Source organism: Scomber scombrus, chromosome 8, assembly GCF_963691925.1.
Source record: "Scomber scombrus chromosome 8, fScoSco1.1, whole genome shotgun sequence".
NCBI classification, from domain to species: Eukaryota; Metazoa; Chordata; class Actinopteri; order Scombriformes; family Scombridae; genus Scomber; species Scomber scombrus.
Genome location: NC_084977.1, coordinates 25,628,803 through 25,648,223, shown reverse-complemented (window position 1 = coordinate 25,648,223; position 19,421 = coordinate 25,628,803). Strand labels below are relative to the sequence as shown.

Genomic DNA, 19,421 nt, shown 5'->3' with positions numbered 1-19,421 from the left:
ATCCTGAAAGCAGATGGAGGCCAGCCATTAAGTTAAATGACCTTTTCCTAATTATACTGAGTGTGTGTGGTGATCCTGAGCTTTGTTGCTGTCTTATGTTTCACGTTACCAGTGATCAGTTTACCTGTAATGACGTTGATGTCAGGATACGTGTTTTCGCACAGATCCACGCTGTAGCTGTCTCTCTCAAATGCCTCACGTAGCTCCTTCTTTACAGCTGCAGAGCCACAAAGACGGTAAAGACCCACCACCTGAAAACACACGTACAAAAGTAGGTCAAATAAACATGCATGCTTGACAGTCAAACAACTGACAGAGAAATGGACATTTTTACAACCCAATCGATCAAGGTCTACGTTTGCACTCAAACAATGAGCTGGATGGAAGCCAAAACTACTTTCCCAGAAAGCCCACATTTAAAAGCTGGAGTCTGTTGTATCTCTAAGAAGCAGCAGCTTATTTGGACTGTTAGCATGCAGATGAAGCAGTGTTGTATCCATTTTGAAGTGTGGTGGTATCAGTTTTATATATTTCCAAAAGCTCCATCAGAACTCACTTTTTGGTTGGTCATATAAGGCTAAATGTGAGGCAACACTAGGCAGCTACAAGTTGCTTTAATGGAAGGATCAAAAATACAAAGGCTGACGCAACACAAAAATGAACTGTTTGAAATATTTCTCATGAAAATCCTGAGTCAGATTTTCTCTCAGGAGCTTTAACAAATCCTGTATGTTCTTGATATACTTGAAATTAAATTGACTTATATTTATATTAATTTTTAAGCCACTAGATTACACGCATGTCTGAGGTTACACATAACAAATAACTTTTAATAGACAAAATGAGAAGACAAAGAGCATATACATTTACAATTGTCACTATGTTTTTCCATTTTCAAATGTTACTTCTGTCTAGATTGATGATAAGAATCAACTGTCAATTTGTTTTCACTTTATTATTCAGTCTGACATTGTGTTCACACTAGCCACTTCCTGTTTGATAGGAGGGGGTATTTCACCGTAACACCAGTTGCAGTTGCAAGGAGCAGTCAACGTTTTTCCACCTAAATCTAAGAAATATACATTCATAAAGGTTATTTCTACAAGTTGAATAACAGCAACCTTTAAAGTTTAACCAAAGAAACAGCTGTCAATGAGCACAACTCCACTCCTATTTGAGCGACTGAGGAAATTCTAAAATGAACAAAGATTCAGATGTTTTTATCCATTTTGTACATATGACAAAGTGGCATCTATTGCATGTGAAAGAGGATCTCATTTAAGTTGCTCTTTCTGTTCTGAATTAAGGGTTTTAAGGACAGAGGGCGTCATGTGTTGTACTGACTGTAAAACCTTTGGGCTAGACAACTGAAACTGACTTGACATGACAGACCACCAGCTGCCTCTTCATAACAGAGACAGACTGAAGACAGACTACAATAACATGATTGTTTTAAACACTTACAGCAACATGAAGTAACTCTTGCTGAACCACAGTAATTATATACATTGGCTTCATTTGTTTAACTTTTGAGATAAACCCACTGTAATATTAATGTATGCGCTAAAACACAGTGAAACAATGTCACAAAGAAAGAGATCAAAGTTCACAAAGTCAACAAAATAAACAGCACTATCTACGTAAATGTTACTAACATTAGCTAACATTAGCCGTCAGAAGCGAATGGTCATACCACACCATCTAAGGTTGTAGAAGAAAATCTGAGTGTTTTGAATAGAGCAAAGTGAATATAAGTTTTTATTTGTAAAGCGATTATTTGTCTTTACACTTAAAAGACTATGCATTATTTTCTAAACAGCGACATATGTCGCCACAAGAGATGATGGTAAATGCTACAATGCAATATAACACACACACACACACACAGTATGGCACAAATGATCAAAAGAGCCATGAAGGCAGCAAACTGACTCAAGTATGTCAGTTAGCACAGCAACATCTTTAATTAAAGGTGCAGTGTGTAAAATTAGAGGTGTCTAGTGGGGAGTTTGCAGATTTCCACCTACTGAATACCCCTCCCTGTCAAGTGTGTAGGAGAACCTACGGTGGCTGTGAAACTCAGTAAACATGTGAAAGGGCCAGTGTTTGATTTGTCCATTCTGGGCTACTGTAGAAACATTCTGGTGCAACATGGTGGCCTCCCTGGACGAGGACCCACTCCTTATGTACATATAAAGGGCTCATTCTAAGGTAACAAAAACACAACCAATCTTATTTTTATGGGATTATACACTAACTAAAACTTCTGTATATTATATTGCATGTATGTACTGCTAGATGACCTCTAAATTCTACACACTGCATCTTTAAGTCTGCTTGCATTAGTCAACATCAGCCACCATAAGTTACTGGTCAAGGCTGTCGCGGTAACATTCCTGAGTCGAGTGAAATGAGGAATGGTGCATTTTATTGCTTGTGGATTGTAGTGTTCAAATATAAGAGGAAGATTCTGTCATGTCTTCAAAATATATATACAGTCTCACTTCGTTTTTATCTTTAGACTTCTTTAAAATGTGCTCTGTTGTGCAAAAATTACAATCTGAGGTGTGATAAAAGTGTCACATTCTGATGACTGAATGGATAAACACTGCGCTCCTCTAAAAACCCAACTGACAGCGCAGCATTAAAAATGGAAGCGGTGAGTAATAAACCATATATGTTTCTTTACCTAAGCCCCTGGAGTGTGACCTAAAGGAACGCTTCACTATTTCCTCGAGACGTTGACATTTGATAGTTGAAACTCGGCACCAATGGTCTCCTTGTTATGTTGGGATTAGGCCCTGGCTACAGACATACCATAATTTCTCCTACATGTGTCTGTCTGGTATGTGGCATAGCAGACCAACTGGTGTGGTTGCCCCAGCAACGTGTTAAGTCAGTGGGCTGTGAATGGCGGGTCTGGTTCTACACAAACACACACACACAGATACACACTGCTGGCCTTTCCGGGCTCCAGCGTAGGAGCATTATAATGTCTCCCCATCCCACCAGACCAACTATTTGTGAGCTCTCCACGTCGAGTTGAGCAGTGTTTTCTAAACCTCACACGAGAGGGAGAGAGGAGGACAGATTAGGCAGGGATTTGGCTTTGTTTGAGAGTAAACAGAAGTCACTGGGCACAATGAACAACAAGTCCATTCAGAAAAAAAAAAGAGTCTCTTTGGGGGAGAGCCGAGCGCAGGCGGGGAACAGCTGTTAGCAAAAGAGGGCTTGCACTTATGCACTGTGGCTGCCGGGCAACACAACGGGCAGCACCAGCCAAGGTCTATATGCAGAATAAGTCAAACACAATGACCGCAAAACAAAACGAGTTCCCTCTGCAGGAATGTGGATGCTGCAGTGACTGTAGGCCCAATGATGGAATCAGAGCGTTTTTTTTTTTTCCTCTTCTGTCTGAGATCAGCTTAACGACTTCATAGAAACATCAAAGGAGCAGAAAGGAGAGAAAGAATAGTGCACTTGACTTAACCGCACTAATGCTCTTGAGTGCATGGCCAAAGTCATTCCACCCACTTGTTTACTTCCTCTGAACATGACTCACCTTTTTAATAGTTGGCGTGGACACTAGCTCAGGGATTATTTGTTATCACCTTCATGATAAAATGACAAAATGCTTCTCCTGGCATGATGCAAAGATTCCCCAAACATTCACATATCAGACTACAGAAACTCAATAACTGTTAACAAGAGGTAAAGGTGAAAGGTGGGCTGTGACTAATTCAAAGTCTTGGTTAATGGATAAAATGTTTGGTCTTTAAAAAGTCAAAGTGTTGAAAAATGTCACATTTCATAACATATTCAAACAGTCCAAAACCAAGAGATATTCAGTTGACTATCACAAAAGACAAGGAAAAAAAGTGAGGCACTTTTGGGGTTAAAAAAAGACAATAAATATTCTGTTTCAAGCAATTTGGCTCATGTCAGATCAGTATATAAAAATTGTGTTTTCATTGATTTTTCCCCCTCATACTGCTGAACAAAGAGGAAAAAAAACCCTCAGAGAACCGCAGTAGTCATCAGACCATCAGTCTCCCTGAAGTTTCAGCTTTCATTCAACGCCAACTGCTTCCAGTCTGCAGCAAAAAGTCTTTACATGCTGTTACAGCTTGTGAGCCAAGAGAAATGAAATGAATCACAACCTCACATCTTGTAATTTTATGATTAAGTGTTAAAATATGCTTGTTGTTGGAGTGTAATATAAAATAGGCATCGAATATTTTATTACATCAAATAAATACTGAAACTGATGACAAAATGTATGAGAAGCAGGAACAAGTATACCTTCCCTGTGTTCATACTTATCATTAATTAAATATGTAACAGCAAAATAAGGCTTTAAATCCTGATGCACCACTGACTACTCTTCTTTCTTCTTCTTTGATACACACTTCATGTCTTCCAACTCACAGCTGTTTTCCAGCAGTGCCATCACTCCCTGATACGTGCCAGATGACAAACATTGCAAAAGTATTACATCTCTATGTTTAACAGTCCTGTCCTGTTTGAGTGAAGCTTGTTACAATCCTCTTGGAGTTCTATGTAACATGATTTCTTTGTGTCTACATGTTTATCTTCCAGTGTCACCTCACATTTGTCTGCTCAGCGTGAGCTGAAGAAATATACCGATCTTGCACTTTTAGCTGCAAGAAACATCAAACATTTGACTGGAAATCTGATTACCCACCTGAAATCTCAGATTAGCTACATTAAATGTCAGGTTACATCCCTCAATCCTGTCAAGATTCATTATAAAAGAAAAAAAACCTAGAGTTTTTGAAAATCTAGCTCTAACATTGGGGAGAAATGACCAACAGAGCTGCTGGTATGAACAGTGTCAACTTTGTGCTTTGCTGCTGGTAATTTATTGAGATATGAATATATGCTTGTAGGAATACACCTTATAATTTTCTTATTCTTGTCTTTTTTCTCTCCTTCCTTTCTTTTTCTTCTTTTCTCTTTTTTTGTTTGTCTTAGGTTTTTGTATGCTACTCACCCCAGGGGTTGTGTCGGGTTTGGACGTGAGGGAAGAAGATCTTTTTTTCCGAAAAACATGCCAATAATAAAGACACGTTTTTTTTTTTTTAACTAAACCATTATACAACATTTGCATAACAGAGCCCTATATCTGAAAACCTTTACCAATGCAACACAAAGATCTCTTTTCTGCCTAAAATGGTGCCTCTGTATAGCCATTCATACCGTGTTACAACATCTGCATGTTTTACTGTCATGTATGTCAGTATGTAGGTTACTGAGATGGCTTCTTTTTTTTAAGTCTCTTTAATGGATACAGAGTGCTCACATACATAACTCCAGTCTCTGTCACAGATCTGCAGTCTTTTCAAAACACCCACAATCATCCAACATCTTAAAAGCTTGGAGGAGCCCTAAGGACATGCAATTCAAAGAGTCTCCATAAAGGATCCACATAATCATTTGTAAAGGCACACTGCTACACGTCTGCCCCTGCGTGTTTAAGTGACACAACCTGCATATTCCTCCAGGATCTGGTATCAACCCGGTACTAACCCCTGTCTGCATGCAACCTGGGGGTACCCTTACACTTGATCTGAGTCTACTCCACATCTATGTAATGGAAGAAGGCAGCATAACAGGAGGGGGAGAGAGTGATTAGAAGAAACACTGTGAGGGACAGGAGACTAACAGTGTCAGACTGAGTGAAAAACAGAGACAGAAACAGATAGCAATCACAGCACGAGCAGACAAAGCAGAGTGAATTACAGAAACAGGAGAAATCTGAGCTAACTGATAGAAACCTATTGGGTAAGACACATTGTAGCATGGACATCTTCTATATAGTGATAGTCAGATGTGTGTGCTAAAGAAAAGGTAGCCTAACATCTGGGATGAACATTTTATAAAATATATGAGTATGGTGCTTCAATATGACTTAACCCAAGTCACAACTTTATAGTTTTATGTGGTAGATGCTTTTATCATTTGAAAAACCTCGTACCTCCTCAACTGTTCATTTTCTTTCTTTTCAGGTGGAATTTGAAAGCTCTTAAAGATGTAGAGAGGATGTAATTTAAATCCTTGAGGAGAAATGTGATTAGACCTGAACAACTGCATGAAGTCACTAATGACTTTTACAGGACACCTGAAATTTGTAATGCTGAAACTGAAATGCTTGTATTTAAAAATCTCATTTTTTGCTGAAACAATTAGTTAATAAGTCACTTGAAAGAAAATTTACAAAAATATTGATAATCACTTCATCTCTCATCAACAACAATGCCAAAAAATGCTTAATCCAGCTTCTCAAACTTTAAAACATTCAGTTTTTCAAATTGTTATATCACTATAAAGACCTAATATTCAGAAGTTGTTGTGGTGATTCAGTTTTGGGGTTTTTTGTTTGTTTTTTTGACAATTTTGGGGTGAGTTATAACAAAACAAATCTTATATTTATAAAAAAATAAAACTGTTAATTCTAGAAAATAAAAAATTCAAAGATCTTCTGGACTTTTCTTTCTTTTGGAAAACTGTGATGCGCAGTTTTTTAAATTTTCTAACAATTTATAAGCCAAAAGTTTCGATAGTTTGGTTTATAAAATGGTCGCTGATTAATCAAATAAATAACCATTAGATGAATCTTATGTGCTACCACTTATGACTCACAAGCTCATTATTTACTAATGAGCTAAAAATGTAACATACACTTTTAATCTGACATAAGGTAATACAATCATTTGCCTTTGAAATCAAACAAATCACTATCACTATCCTGTTAGATGTTCCCCATGCTGCACAAGTGGCTGAGGGCGGGGTCTGTTTTGACGGACAGGCTCCTTGGAGAGGCCTAATGTTTGCCTATTGGCCCCAGGCACCCGCTGCTGCTGGCATTCCCCCCTAGAGTGATCACTCAGGAGCAGTGTCCAGACACTTTTACTGCCTCTGTCTCAGTTCTAATTAGACGAAAACGCTGTCGCCTCTCTCTGGACTGCGCTGCTAGGCTTCAAAGAGCCCATGAAAAAAACAGGAGATGATCACATGATCCGGGGGAACACTCCACTCCCCCGTCATCATCACCACAACACGAGTCTCTTAACTCTTAAGTCTTCTCCTAATAAAAGAACCGGTCGCCCCGGGACGGCAATGACATCATGAAGTGCAGTACAGCTCTTCTGTCTATTCTGCTAATGCCAGTCATCCAGTGTTATTGCTGGCTGCAGGGCGCCTCTCACAGCATACACAGCCAAAAGTCTGCTCTGGATGTGAGCTTATTTCTCTCACTGATCTTACATTCCCATACTAAAATACCTTATATAATTGTATCCTACCAATACTCCTTTTCAAACCAATCCCTGAATGTTTTTAATACACATGCATGTCCTCAAACATAAATATATGTATCATATACAAAGTATATTTATTATCGATTAGCCTTAAATATATAGCTATTTTTAATTGGTTATTCTTTTCAATCATTTTTTTCTTTAGCAAAAATACCGAACATTCTTTCCTTCTAGCTTTGAAAATTTCATGATTTTCTCCTTTTCGAAATTTTATATCATGTAAATCTTTCAGTATTGGAACAAGACATTTGAAGATGTCACTTCTAGCTCTATTTTTAGACAGAAATGAGAAAATAATCTGCAGATATATTTGTTTGAGGCCTATTGTAATAACTAGTACTGACATCATTGAGAGAGAGATAATGATACTTTTTTAGTTGCAACTTCACAAATGTTTTAAATTTCTCTTTTATATAATTCTGAACTGAATATGGTTGGGTTTTGGACTTGAAATCAAGCACTTTAAGGCATTTTATATCAAAATAATTATTCAATTAACCAAAAAGAGAACAAAAAGAACAACAAATAATGAAGATAACAGTTGCAATATTAATCACGACAACCAAAACCTTAGAAAAGTTAACCTCACCTGGCAGCCTCTCCTCTCGATCTCATTGATGCACTTGCTTATAAGCAGTGGCACGATGAGTCCAGTGTCCTCCCGCTCCACCACCCGCCACGCCTCCACACCAAACACCTGGGGCTCCCTGTCTCCATCTGGCCCCCCGTCCAGTGAGTTCTGCCACTGCTCCATCAGGCTCAGCTTAACATAGATCAGACCCCGCGGCTCCAGCTTCACCGCCAGCTGGTGCGAACGTGTCACCCGGAAGAGTGCGGGCAAGACCACCGTGCCGTGGCAGCAGACACGGTTGCGCCTCGGCGTGGGCTCCCAGCTGAACACTACCAACTTCAGGTGTTGGGCGTTCTCCAGCTCGATGTTGAAGGTGTGGTCCATATCTAGGAAAGTAGTTCGACATGTGAGGAGAGCGGTTCGTGCTTTATTAACCGAGTCCACTTGGATGGCACAGTAGACATCACGAGAGTCAATGCGTGGCGGTTTGAGGTCCTCAGCGCCGTAAAAGTGCAGGCTCATCAGTCCGGAGATGTACTGGCTGCACTTGGGCTGCTCTGTGAAGCTGTAATGGCGGAAAGCATCAATGTCCAACTCTGTGCCACTGAGTTTGGAGCTTCCACCGCCTCCTTCTGTCTCCTTACCTTTCCCTCCCTTCCCATCTGCAGAGCTGTGCTTCCCAGATTTGGCCACCAGCTCTGGTGAGTCCCCATCACTAAGATAGCCACCTTTACTGGCGGACTTTGAGCTGCCGTCACTTTTCTTCTTACTGAAGCTGTGCTGTGTGGAAACGCTGCTGTCCAGGTGGTAACGTGAGATGACGTTACGCCTTGCCTGCCCACCTCCAGAACCAGCTAATCTCTGAGGACCCGAAGAGTGGGAGTTAGCCTCCGACCCACTGCCGCTGGTTCGGAAGGAGTGAGCTCTGGGCTCTAAGTGGCTGCTTCCGTTGCTGTTACTCGGGGTCCCCTTGACGCTGAGTTTCCGGCTAAGCTCCGGGAGCTTTTTCATCTTCATGGAAATCTTCCTGACTGTGCGCGGGGACTTGATCTTGTCTGGGAAGGACCAGTTGATGGAGCTACTCTTCTTTGCAGGGTTTGGACTGGAGGGTGGGGAGAAGCCAACGGTGTTGGGCAGATCAGGACCATCTACAGAGGAAATAACAGGGCAAAAAAACCTGATTAAAAGGACGCATGTAACATTTTCAAATTATGTTTCTTTTCATTGATACTTGTTCTTCCCAAAATCTTTAGTAGTGAAAATGTTTAAAAAGCAATTTTAGAATCACTCTCCGGAACAAATGGGTACTACCAGTCCCAAGTTGTTGAGCTTACGGTAATCACTGGTTTGAATAACACAATCCACCTTACTCCCGTGATTATGATTAACTTTTCAGATGTCCACTAAAGACAGACAGGAAAGAGATGACAAAACCCAGTGGCAAAGTATGCATTAGCCATAATTTACAGTTTCTCAGAAAAAGCGCTACACCTCATCAAGTGATTAGGTTTTCACACAGCCCAGTAATCCAGTGTTAGAGACACATTCAACAGGAACTACGTATAAACACTTCAACACTATATAATTCACTTACAGTCAACATATGTAAACCTAGACAGTGATTTAGATAATTAACCATTTAAAAGAAAAAGGTTCCTGAAACATGGTTGATTTTAAAAAGAGTAAAGAGTTAAAAGAGAAGAGTTTCCATGAGGCCTCTTTGTTTAAAGAGGGTTTCATTCAATCAAACTCCAGGGAAATCGAACTGGAGCGTCATTAGCAGCAGCTCTAGGAAAAACCGCAACCTATAAGAAGGCAAACGTCTGTCTAGAGAGACACCAAACGCTTCAGGGCTGAGCTAAAGTTACTCAGTCATTATTCAAGTTGAAAAATAGCCATTTGGAGTGGACCTTGTAGGCAGTTCTCGCCTAACTAGATGTCTACAACAGGAAATTTTAGGGTCTAGATTTCCGTGCAGGAGTGAAAGCCATTGTTTAGTCTACAGGACTAAACTAAAGCTTTCATTATAACAGAGTTGTATCCGTGTCGTTCTCAACAGGTCAACCATCAACAGCTTTTATGTGGCTGGGCTTATATGATTTAAAAGGCCAGTCAACATTTCCTTACACTGCTCCTGATCTGTGCATACCGTGAAGTGACATAATCAGTTCTCTAGATACTTTCTTTTGTGCACAGTACATGCAGCCTCCATATATGAATATGCGCTGACTGTAGCTAACATAACGACAACAGATAACAATTTACCAAAGCACCTACGATACGCATGGTTAGAAACAAAATGTGCACATCCTGTACATCTGCATCCAGGGTTTGAACACATTATATTTTTCCAGGTCTACACCGCTTCACACAATCTTTAAGAGCTCCGTTACTGACCTAGATACTACCTGTCCAGTCAATCCCAGAGATCAAAAAATGTTATCTGACAAAGAAAGAGAAAGAGCTGACACAGAGCCAGCACCGGTTTGAGTGTTTAAAGTGGAATTTGTCAAATTATGGGCATCCTGCTATTTGCCCAACGGTAAGCTTAAGCTCGTCTCGACCAGAAAAACAGCAATTTTCCACATTCAGCACTCTTTTAATAAGATTTCCTCCATGGCTAACCTGGCTTTTTCTTTTTTTTGTTACACATTAGAGGGAACCCCCTTCACTGCATGGGTTCATGAGAGATTAAACCAGGACCACATGACTCGGTCGGAAGAATTTACCTTCTGTAGGCTTTAAGACAGGCAATAATAAGTTAAGTAGACATTAAAAGGGACATATCATGGACATTTTCCAGGTCTAAATTTATATTTTGGGGCTCTACTGGAATATATCTGCTTGATTTACAGCTAAAAAAAAATCATTATTTATCTGATACTGGCCTTTATTTAGCCCCTCAGCGTTCAGCCTCTGCCTGAAACACGCCGTTTTAGCTCTTGCCTCTTTAAGACCCCCCCTCTGATGAGCCCAATCTGTTCTGATTAGCTCCTGGAAGCTGTCCCATGGTAGACGTAAACAAACAATACTAATAGGATTTCTTATTTTTCTTGTACTTTTCTCAAATTGGAAATGTCTCAAATACATTTTAAACTTCTTTTTTTTTAGCCCAAATGCAATCAGAAATATGTGAGCAGACAATGTGAACAACACTTGGAAGAACCATAACAATAACCTTTGCAACAAAGACTACCGAACAGATGGTCATTTGTAGGCATGTGCAAACAATCTGATTACTTTCATAGAAATTGTTTTAAATATGTTCACGTCAAGCTTTGGACCTTTGACCATTTTTGACTAAGACATCCGACGTCATAACAGTCAAAATAATGGAAAATCACAGAAAGCATGATATGTCCCCTTTAAAAAGACATTAAATCCAGAGGCTAGTGATCTATTTAGACGTTCAATATTGTTTTTGGATTTCTCTTTTGAAGTATAAATGCATTTGTTGTTTTAATTGGCAGATTTCTTTCTCCGAATATACTTCAGAAACAAAAGAGTGATTCTGTAAGTGAGAGAGAAAAATTCGGAGAGAGAGAGAGAGAGGGAGAGAGAGAGAGAGATACAGAGACCAAGTGGAAAGAAGAGAGGGAGAGAGTTTGACCCTGCCAACATCACCAGCTCTATTTTCAGAGGGGACCTGCTGTGCTATTCTGGGGCGAGGGCCCGCTAGTGAAAGGAGGGAGGCAGAAAAGGTTCAACAGGATGGAGAGAAGGGAAGATGGGGGGCAGGAACAGGGCAGGGTGTAGCCAACAGATGGGGGACAAAGGCGTCCCTTGTCCAGGCACTGAGAGGTCTGGATGTTCGACTGGAAGGCTGGCAAGCCGGCTGGTGAATGTACAAATGAACACGGCTGTTCTCTCACATTCCTCATCAAACCATGTTTAGCCTCCTTTTCCCTCTGGCTGAGTAGCCTTCCCTGTCACAGCTTCCTGCCAATAATAGACACAGAGGCGCACTGAGAAGGCAGAAAATGGGTGGAGGGCACTGGAGGTGCAAATTCATCAAACAACATCTGGGGAGGGGCTGTGCACACAGAGAGCCCCGGTCAGGTCTGACACAACATTTTAAAGGAGTGAAATTCCTTCTACAGACTTAGTTTTGAGAACTAATGTTAGTTTCCTTACATGTTGTACAAAGTGTTTAATTATAGTATTAATGAGAAGGACATGGAACGTAATTATCTACAAAACTGCAATGGATTGAAACTGCTATTCATATCATACTGTGGTTGTTATACATTTGAAAACATCACATATAAAGTAGCTGTAAATAACCATAGAGGACGCTATTTACACTCCTATCTTATTTAAACTGGTAATGATTTATTTATTCACCTTTAAGCAACTGTGTATCAAATGTATGATCCTATAGCCACTGATTTACATTAATACTGTCCAATTAACTCAGATAACATTATAATCCTAAATTTTGGAGTTTGGGACATTTGGGGGTTTACACAAATTACGTTATAGGTTTCATATCTAAATGATTTTTATCAGGAAATATCTGAGCAAAGAATAAGTAAACAGGCTTAAGAGTCTAACCAAGCATTCAATACCTACTTTTAATACTTATTGACAGTACTGACACATTTTAATCGGTGCTCGGAGAGTATTGTTTTTAAATACCAAGTCCTAAAAGTGATAGGCTGGCCTATACATAAATATCAGAAAACTATTCTTAATATAGTGATGCTGATTATAATGAAACTGCTCAACCCACATGTAGTAACTTTAAGAATAAAATGAAGAAAACTGTTTCATCAGTGGATGATGTGAGACACAAAAAAGGCAACGTTGTCCGTCTCCAAACAGTAGTAGTAAAAAAAGGAATCTTATGACCTACATTACATCAAAACAACTTCCATCAGTTTCCTTCTGTCCTATTTATTTTATTATTGACATAAACAGGAGCAATGTCCACTCAGCCTGTAGAGCAGATCTGCCCCTGACAAAGTTAATGACTGTTCAATTGTTAATGACCGTGGCTTCACACACACACACACACACACACATGAAGTCGTGTCCTCTGTGGCCTTTGGCCTTGTGGCAGCAGCCAGGAGAGTAACGTGACACTTGCCTAACTGAGGTTCAGGGGCGATGGTTTGACACCCTACCCTCCAGGGCCGTGTTCTGGGGGGGTCAAAGGGCAAAAAGGTCGGCATTCCACTGGGTGACACCTGAGCCGGTTAACTGTGTCCACCCCCAACACTTAAACATGCACATGCACTCACCGTATTACTGTAACACAAAAGAGAGAGCCCATGTTAATGTGTACGCATAAAGACTGACACACGCATATGCCCTCACTGACCCCACGGGCCACCTCAGCCACCCCGCCTCTGACACCTCCTAACAAAGCCCAGGAATTTATGACAAGGGCTTTTCACAACACTGGCACCAGACAGGTGCAGGAGGAGGGTGTGTGTGTGTGAGGGACAACCTGATCATTACAAAACACGCCTGATTTTTTTTACAGCAAACTTGTGGTGTGAGCTGCCAGTGAGCCAAATAGTCACTCTAGCCAACATCAACACCATAAATAATATCTAGATAATGTAAAATGTCTTTCAGTAAAACAATGTTAGGCGCCTGGCCTATGAGAATGTAAGGATATGGGTGATTTTATGTGTGTGTGTGTGTGTGTGTGTGTGTGTGTGTGTGTGTGTGTGTGTGTGTGTGTGTGTGTGTGTGTGTGTGTGTGTGTGTGTGTGTGTGTGTGCGTGTGTGTGTGAGAGAGAGAGAGTGGGAAAAAAGCGAGACAAACACTGAGCATACTCTGATAAGCCTGGGAGTGAGACAATGATCTGCTGTCCCTGATTACCCCTGTAAAACCACTTGTATTCACTTGAGCGTGTGTGTGTGTGTGTCCTTACAAGCAGGTCTGCCAAACATGTGAGTTAAGTGTAAAAACTGAAAAGAGCAGTGTGTGCTGACCAACAAGGGAAGTGTAAATAAACGGGTGAATGGCATACTTGTCCAGTAGTTTCTTCACTCGGTGACCGAAGCTCGGCTCTATGCTGCTTCCTGGCTCTGAATCATTCAGCGCTGGAAGGCCTTTCAGGGGCCGCGGGAGCTCGGCCGTTTCATTACAATGGTTACAAAACCCCTGCTAATATATCCAAGCATGCGGGCCTTCTCGCTAGCACAACATGGCCCCCTGCCAAAGCAGCCCTCATGTAGCCTAGCTCGCCTACTGCTGCAGGCATTCCTGCTCTGCTGTAACTCTACCAACAGAGTGGCATCTAATTCTAGACGGCCTGCAGCCACGCCGGCCTCAGAGCACGGCCAGACCCAAGCAACACAGCACAGCTACAGTATCAGACAACTGTTGATGAATTACTTTGTTATCGTGGATATCTGAAAACAAACGACACAACATTCAGCATTAAACCTCTGATCGCAATTAATTTAATTTGACACTGGCACTCTTTTGCAATAAATCAATATTGTTATATCAATTAATATGATTTATTACTTCCACAGAATTGAGTGATGAATTTATTGTATTGTAAGTCGGTCACAGACTCTTACATTAAGGAACTTGATAATTAATTTGGTGGAAAATGATCTGAATCTTTGAGAGAGACTTTAACAAAACATTCAGAGCAGCAACAGAGATTCTGCGGAGTGGAACTAATTTTCTTAATAAACATGAACATGATGAACATTAGATCTTAGTTAAATCAACAAAGTCAAAAACTTAAGAAGGATGTTGGGGCGGTGGAGGGAGCTGCAGCAGCAAACTGTGTTGGCATAAGCCGAGTATCAGCCGAGTATTAGTAAGATGTGTCAGGTTGTAATGCTCTACACGTGCATGAATATGACAGGACGTTACTGGTCAGCTGGTGGCCAATCAGCTGTGAATGACATAGTGATTTTGATACATGAATGAAGAAGTTGCTGACTGGCAGCAACTGCTAAAACGATTAGTCGCTCAGTGGCAAATCTGAAACTACTCTGATAATCGATTATTGTCACTTTTGAAAGAAAAATGCTCTGTGTTCACTAGTTTCAGCTGCTCATTTGCAAACATTTCCTGTTTATATGATAGTAAATTGAAGTTTAAGGCTGTTGGGTGGACAAAAGAAGCGATTTGAAGACATAATCTCTGGCTTGAGAAAGTTGTGATGGGTATTTTATAGACCAAATGATGAATTTCTTCATCAATAAGTAAAATAATTGTTAGTTGCTGCCCTAAATGTAAGCCTAGCATCAACCTGAACTAACTCTATGCCCCGTTTCTGAAACAGCTATGTGATAAATCAATTTTTTATTCCACCAAATCATTTTATCAACATCAAATTATTGGTTCAAACGTCTCTCATGTGCTTCACATCAATGTAAACGGAATATCTTTTGATTCTGAATTGTTGGTCAGACAAAACAATTTGAAGACATCAGCTTGGATTTTCTCACTAGTTTGTACACTAAACAATTACCTGGGTACACCAGGTACCCAATAATCAGGTTAATATATAATCAGAATAATTGTGTAGCCATAAATAACCATATTTTAGGGTTATAAACACTCATGGACAACCTCTGATCTAAGAAACGGTCAGGAACTAAACTACATGTAGTATAGCGACTCTGTATGCTTGTATGATCAATTAAGTAATGATTATTTATTTGTTCACACACATAAAATCCTTTAACCTTCAAAACAGAAACCAGAGCACTTTTTTGCAGCTATTCTGATGATGAAATGAAGAACAGACCAGAGAGAAAGAGCTATGAGTAAAACTATGTGACCCGCACTTAACATCTAGCACCAAGCTTTGGAATCTGCTCTGGTTTCTAAAGTGCTGCTCTCACAATTTTGCTCCTCTGAGTTGTTGACTTCCTCCGGGCCAAACCCTGCAATCGTCAGCCTAGATTAGATTCCAGGTTTGAACTCGGAGAGGCTTGAACTCTCATGTAACTTTAGCAGCCGGGGCCAATTCTTGAACGCAGCAGCCAGCGTGACCAAAACAACCCCCAGAAATAACTCTGATCCCATTCCGAGCGCTGGCCAAGTCAGATTCCCCAAACAGGCGCTAAAAGGGAACAAGAGATTGGGAACACACCGAGCTCACCACCCCCAAAGTCCATCAATCATTATTCTCCATACAAATAGAGCATTCAGATGGACAAAAAGTCAGTCAATAGGCAGCACACGAGGAGTCTGGAGTGTATCCGGTGAGAGAAAAAGAACCAGCCAGCCGAACAGAGGAAAACTATAGTTGCAAAGAGTCATCTACATCTGCGCTGCTTCATTAATTCAGCAGACGCTCTTATTCGTGCTCTATCAATGAAGAGCCTCTCCAATTTTAGCCCTTCAAATAAAGTGGAGTCTGTGTAGCCTCATATTCATGAATAATATAAAACAGAAGACACAAAAAAGACAAGATGAAAGATGAAAACAGTAGATTGCAACACTGTGGCTGCACTTCTATTTTTAAGTATAAGACTTTGTCAAAGCCTTGATCAAAAAGCCATTATTCTTAAGGAGGCATGGGTGCATTTACAAAAATGTGGTGGGGAAACCCATGATGTGGTATCCTAAACACACATTAAGTAGACGTGGTAAAGATACAGCACGCTGCGGTGATGTTACTACTAACAAACACGTGTTTAGAGAGTTGGGTACAGGGTTTCCTACGCTATCATGAAGAATTAAAGAAATATACCAATGTTTTTGTTCTTTTTTGTATGAAAAATGTTGTAAATCTTCAGAAATGTGGGTGTATTTTTTATATTTTTCCTGGCAGATGTTGCTTTCTATTATATGTCGATTATATGTGAAAATCAATTAAAAGACCATTGAAAAACATGCAGGCTTGACATTTACAGTGATGGATTACAGAAGTCAAAAGTCAAATTCATTTTAAAACCTTAATGAATGGAAAGCAGCTGCCTGGTAGATGTGAAAAACACTTATAAGCAGCACTATAGTTTCTAAAGAAGGTAAATTATGGTGTTGTATTCCTGTATCAGTTATCACTGACTTTTAGAATAACATGAAATGGTAATATATTACCTTGCAAACCTGTAATACCATCATGTATTGTGATTTTCTTTTTGGACTAAATAATAATATGTGTTTCACTTATTCGGTCATTATCCACAAGCCAGAATTTTGGCAAAGAATCACACTCAGCAATTACCCTCCAACCAATGCAGATACTTTATGAATATTTTGTTCTGACTCTTAACTATATGTTGTTATTGTCACTGTATTGTCACTATGTGTCTGTGTAATGCTGCTGTTACAGTGTAATTTCGCAGCTTGGGATCAATAAAGTATATCTATCTATCTATCTATCTATCTATCTATCTATCTATCTATCTATCTATCTATCTATTTATCTAATTAAAACAGACAGTAACCTGTCTTGCTCATCAGCTGTCTGCTATTTCTGTCTAAATAAATCTGAAAATTATCAAGTATCACAGAAATGTTGTTTTGGTAATTACCCCAGACATGCCCTGTTTGACCCTGTGGAAGAGATTTGGGACACTGAATGCAGGGTGGAGTGAGCAGGCCTTTTCACTCCAGCCCACCATCCCCCAACCCTCCCTACTAGTTAGAGTGGATGAGGAGGAGAAGGAGTGCACTGTCATTCTGCAGCCACAAAACTGAGTTAATGGCAACCACAGGATGACACACCATTTCTGAAGGTAGAAGATGATTTAAACAGATAAAGACGGAGCATAAAGCAATATATTACCTTCCTAATCTTTCTTTTTATTGAAAACCACAGTGCCCGCTGCATCAACAACACACACACACACACACACACACACACACACACACACACAAACAACAACAACCAGTAATGACTGTTCCCTCTTTGATGACACGTAGCCGGCTCATTGCTCTTTTTTGTTGCAGTAAAGTGTGGGATGGCGTCGCCAAACCCACAGGAATCAATTGCAAAGTCAACAGGCAGCAGAGAGGGGGGCAGTTCCGGAGCGGAGGGAAAAAAGAGAAAAAAAAACAAAACAACAACACTGCTGTTCCCTCTCTCTCTTCTCATTTTCACATAAACCAGTCAGAGCACCAGTCGACCCACACTATCATTGGGCTGCTCCTATTATATAGAACCCTGTTGCAGGGGGTAAATGAGGCACAGGACCTTAAATGGTAGCAATCTGATGGAAAATGAATCACAACTGAAATAGATAGAGAGCTCAGTGAACAAGATTTCTTCTCTGTTAAAACTGCTGAACGCGCCACTCCAGTCTCCAATTATGGCCACTCATCTGCTTACCCGGCATGAAAGGCCCTAACGATACTAGCAAATTTCATCTGGACCGCAAAATAGGCCTGAAACCAATCAAATGATGCAGGCAGAAATAGCCTGTATTTAATTAGCCCTGTGTGCCATGATTAGAGCCTTTCCCGGGCGAGTACATTGAGACGCATTCAGGACCGGTTTAATCCTAATCCTATGACGAAAGTCTCTCAGGACAGAGAGTTTTGCTGAGCCACACGTGACGCAGCAGGAGCCAGGAGTCTGAAGCCAGTCAATGAGGATCAAGCAGTTTATCGGCTGCCAATCAAACCACTGACCTTGTCGAGGGCAGACTTGTTTTAGGAGATAATGCAACAACTTGAGAATTTATGACGCTCTCCTAAATCAGTACGTACACTGTAGGATAAGCTGTAACTTGATATGTGCTGATTATTATTTTGAAACATGGAGAAACTGTAGCCTGAAGTATCTCTCTTTTATTTATGGGAACAAGTCTCAATGATTTGTGGTTTCAACTTTTAAACTGGAGTATTTTTTAGGAGGGGGGGTTGCTTCTTAGCTCCTTTCAAGTCTCAATTCTGGCAGTGAAACTGTTGCTGTGAACACTAAAGCTCAAGTATTAGATTTCGCTCAGCATACCCAAACTGTTCAGCCTCGCTTTGTGCTCCAACAACAAGAAATGACTGTTGCGTGCCACAGAAAAGTGTTGTCAAAAGTTGTAATTATAGGCTCAGCTCAAGATGTGCCAATTGGTTCAAACTACCATGTTGCCACATCAGAGAGAACAAAAAGTCGGAAGTTAGAAAAAAACAGGCCGAGCTTATTAAGAGACAGGGAGCTGTGCGCTGGCTGTCATCATTATGCCGTCGCTGTAGAGCAGACTTGTCAACAATTTCCAAGCACAAGAGTAAATAAGAAGCAGGCAAAGTGAAGAAAGAGCAATACAATACATAAACAGCGACGTTTCATTAAGTCTGCAGGTCATAGCTCTGCAGAGGTTTTCTGTGTGTATCTGCATTAAAAAAGGGCATTTTTAAAGAGCCAGACTTCAAGACAAGAGGGCAATTTAGGACAAAACCCCCCAAAAAAAGAACCACCAATTTACAAAGTTCACAGCTCTCTGTTGTGAGCTGCAGTCACAAGTAAATGGATATTCTTTCTTCTCGGGAATGTCTGTCCTGAATTCCTCCTGACTAATGTCTGTCTGAGTTTAATGAGGGACACTGATATGGAGTGATATGATTAGACAGCCACGGCTCC

The 19,421-nt window shown here is 40.4% G+C and overlaps 1 protein-coding gene across 1 annotated transcript in view; it reads right to left on the bottom strand.

The window, feature by feature from the left end:
- The window catches only part of syde2 (synapse defective 1, Rho GTPase, homolog 2 (C. elegans)), a 51,151-nt gene that overhangs the window by 19,687 nt on the left and 12,043 nt on the right, over positions 1–19,421 (bottom strand). Inside the window, exons 4-5 of the mRNA XM_062424773.1 lie at positions 7,930–9,059; positions 125–251 (exon numbers count right to left, since the gene is read on the bottom strand). Coding sequence (XP_062280757.1) covers positions 125–251; positions 7,930–9,059 — 1,257 coding nt within the window. The remainder of the gene's footprint in view (positions 1–124; positions 252–7,929; positions 9,060–19,421) is intronic.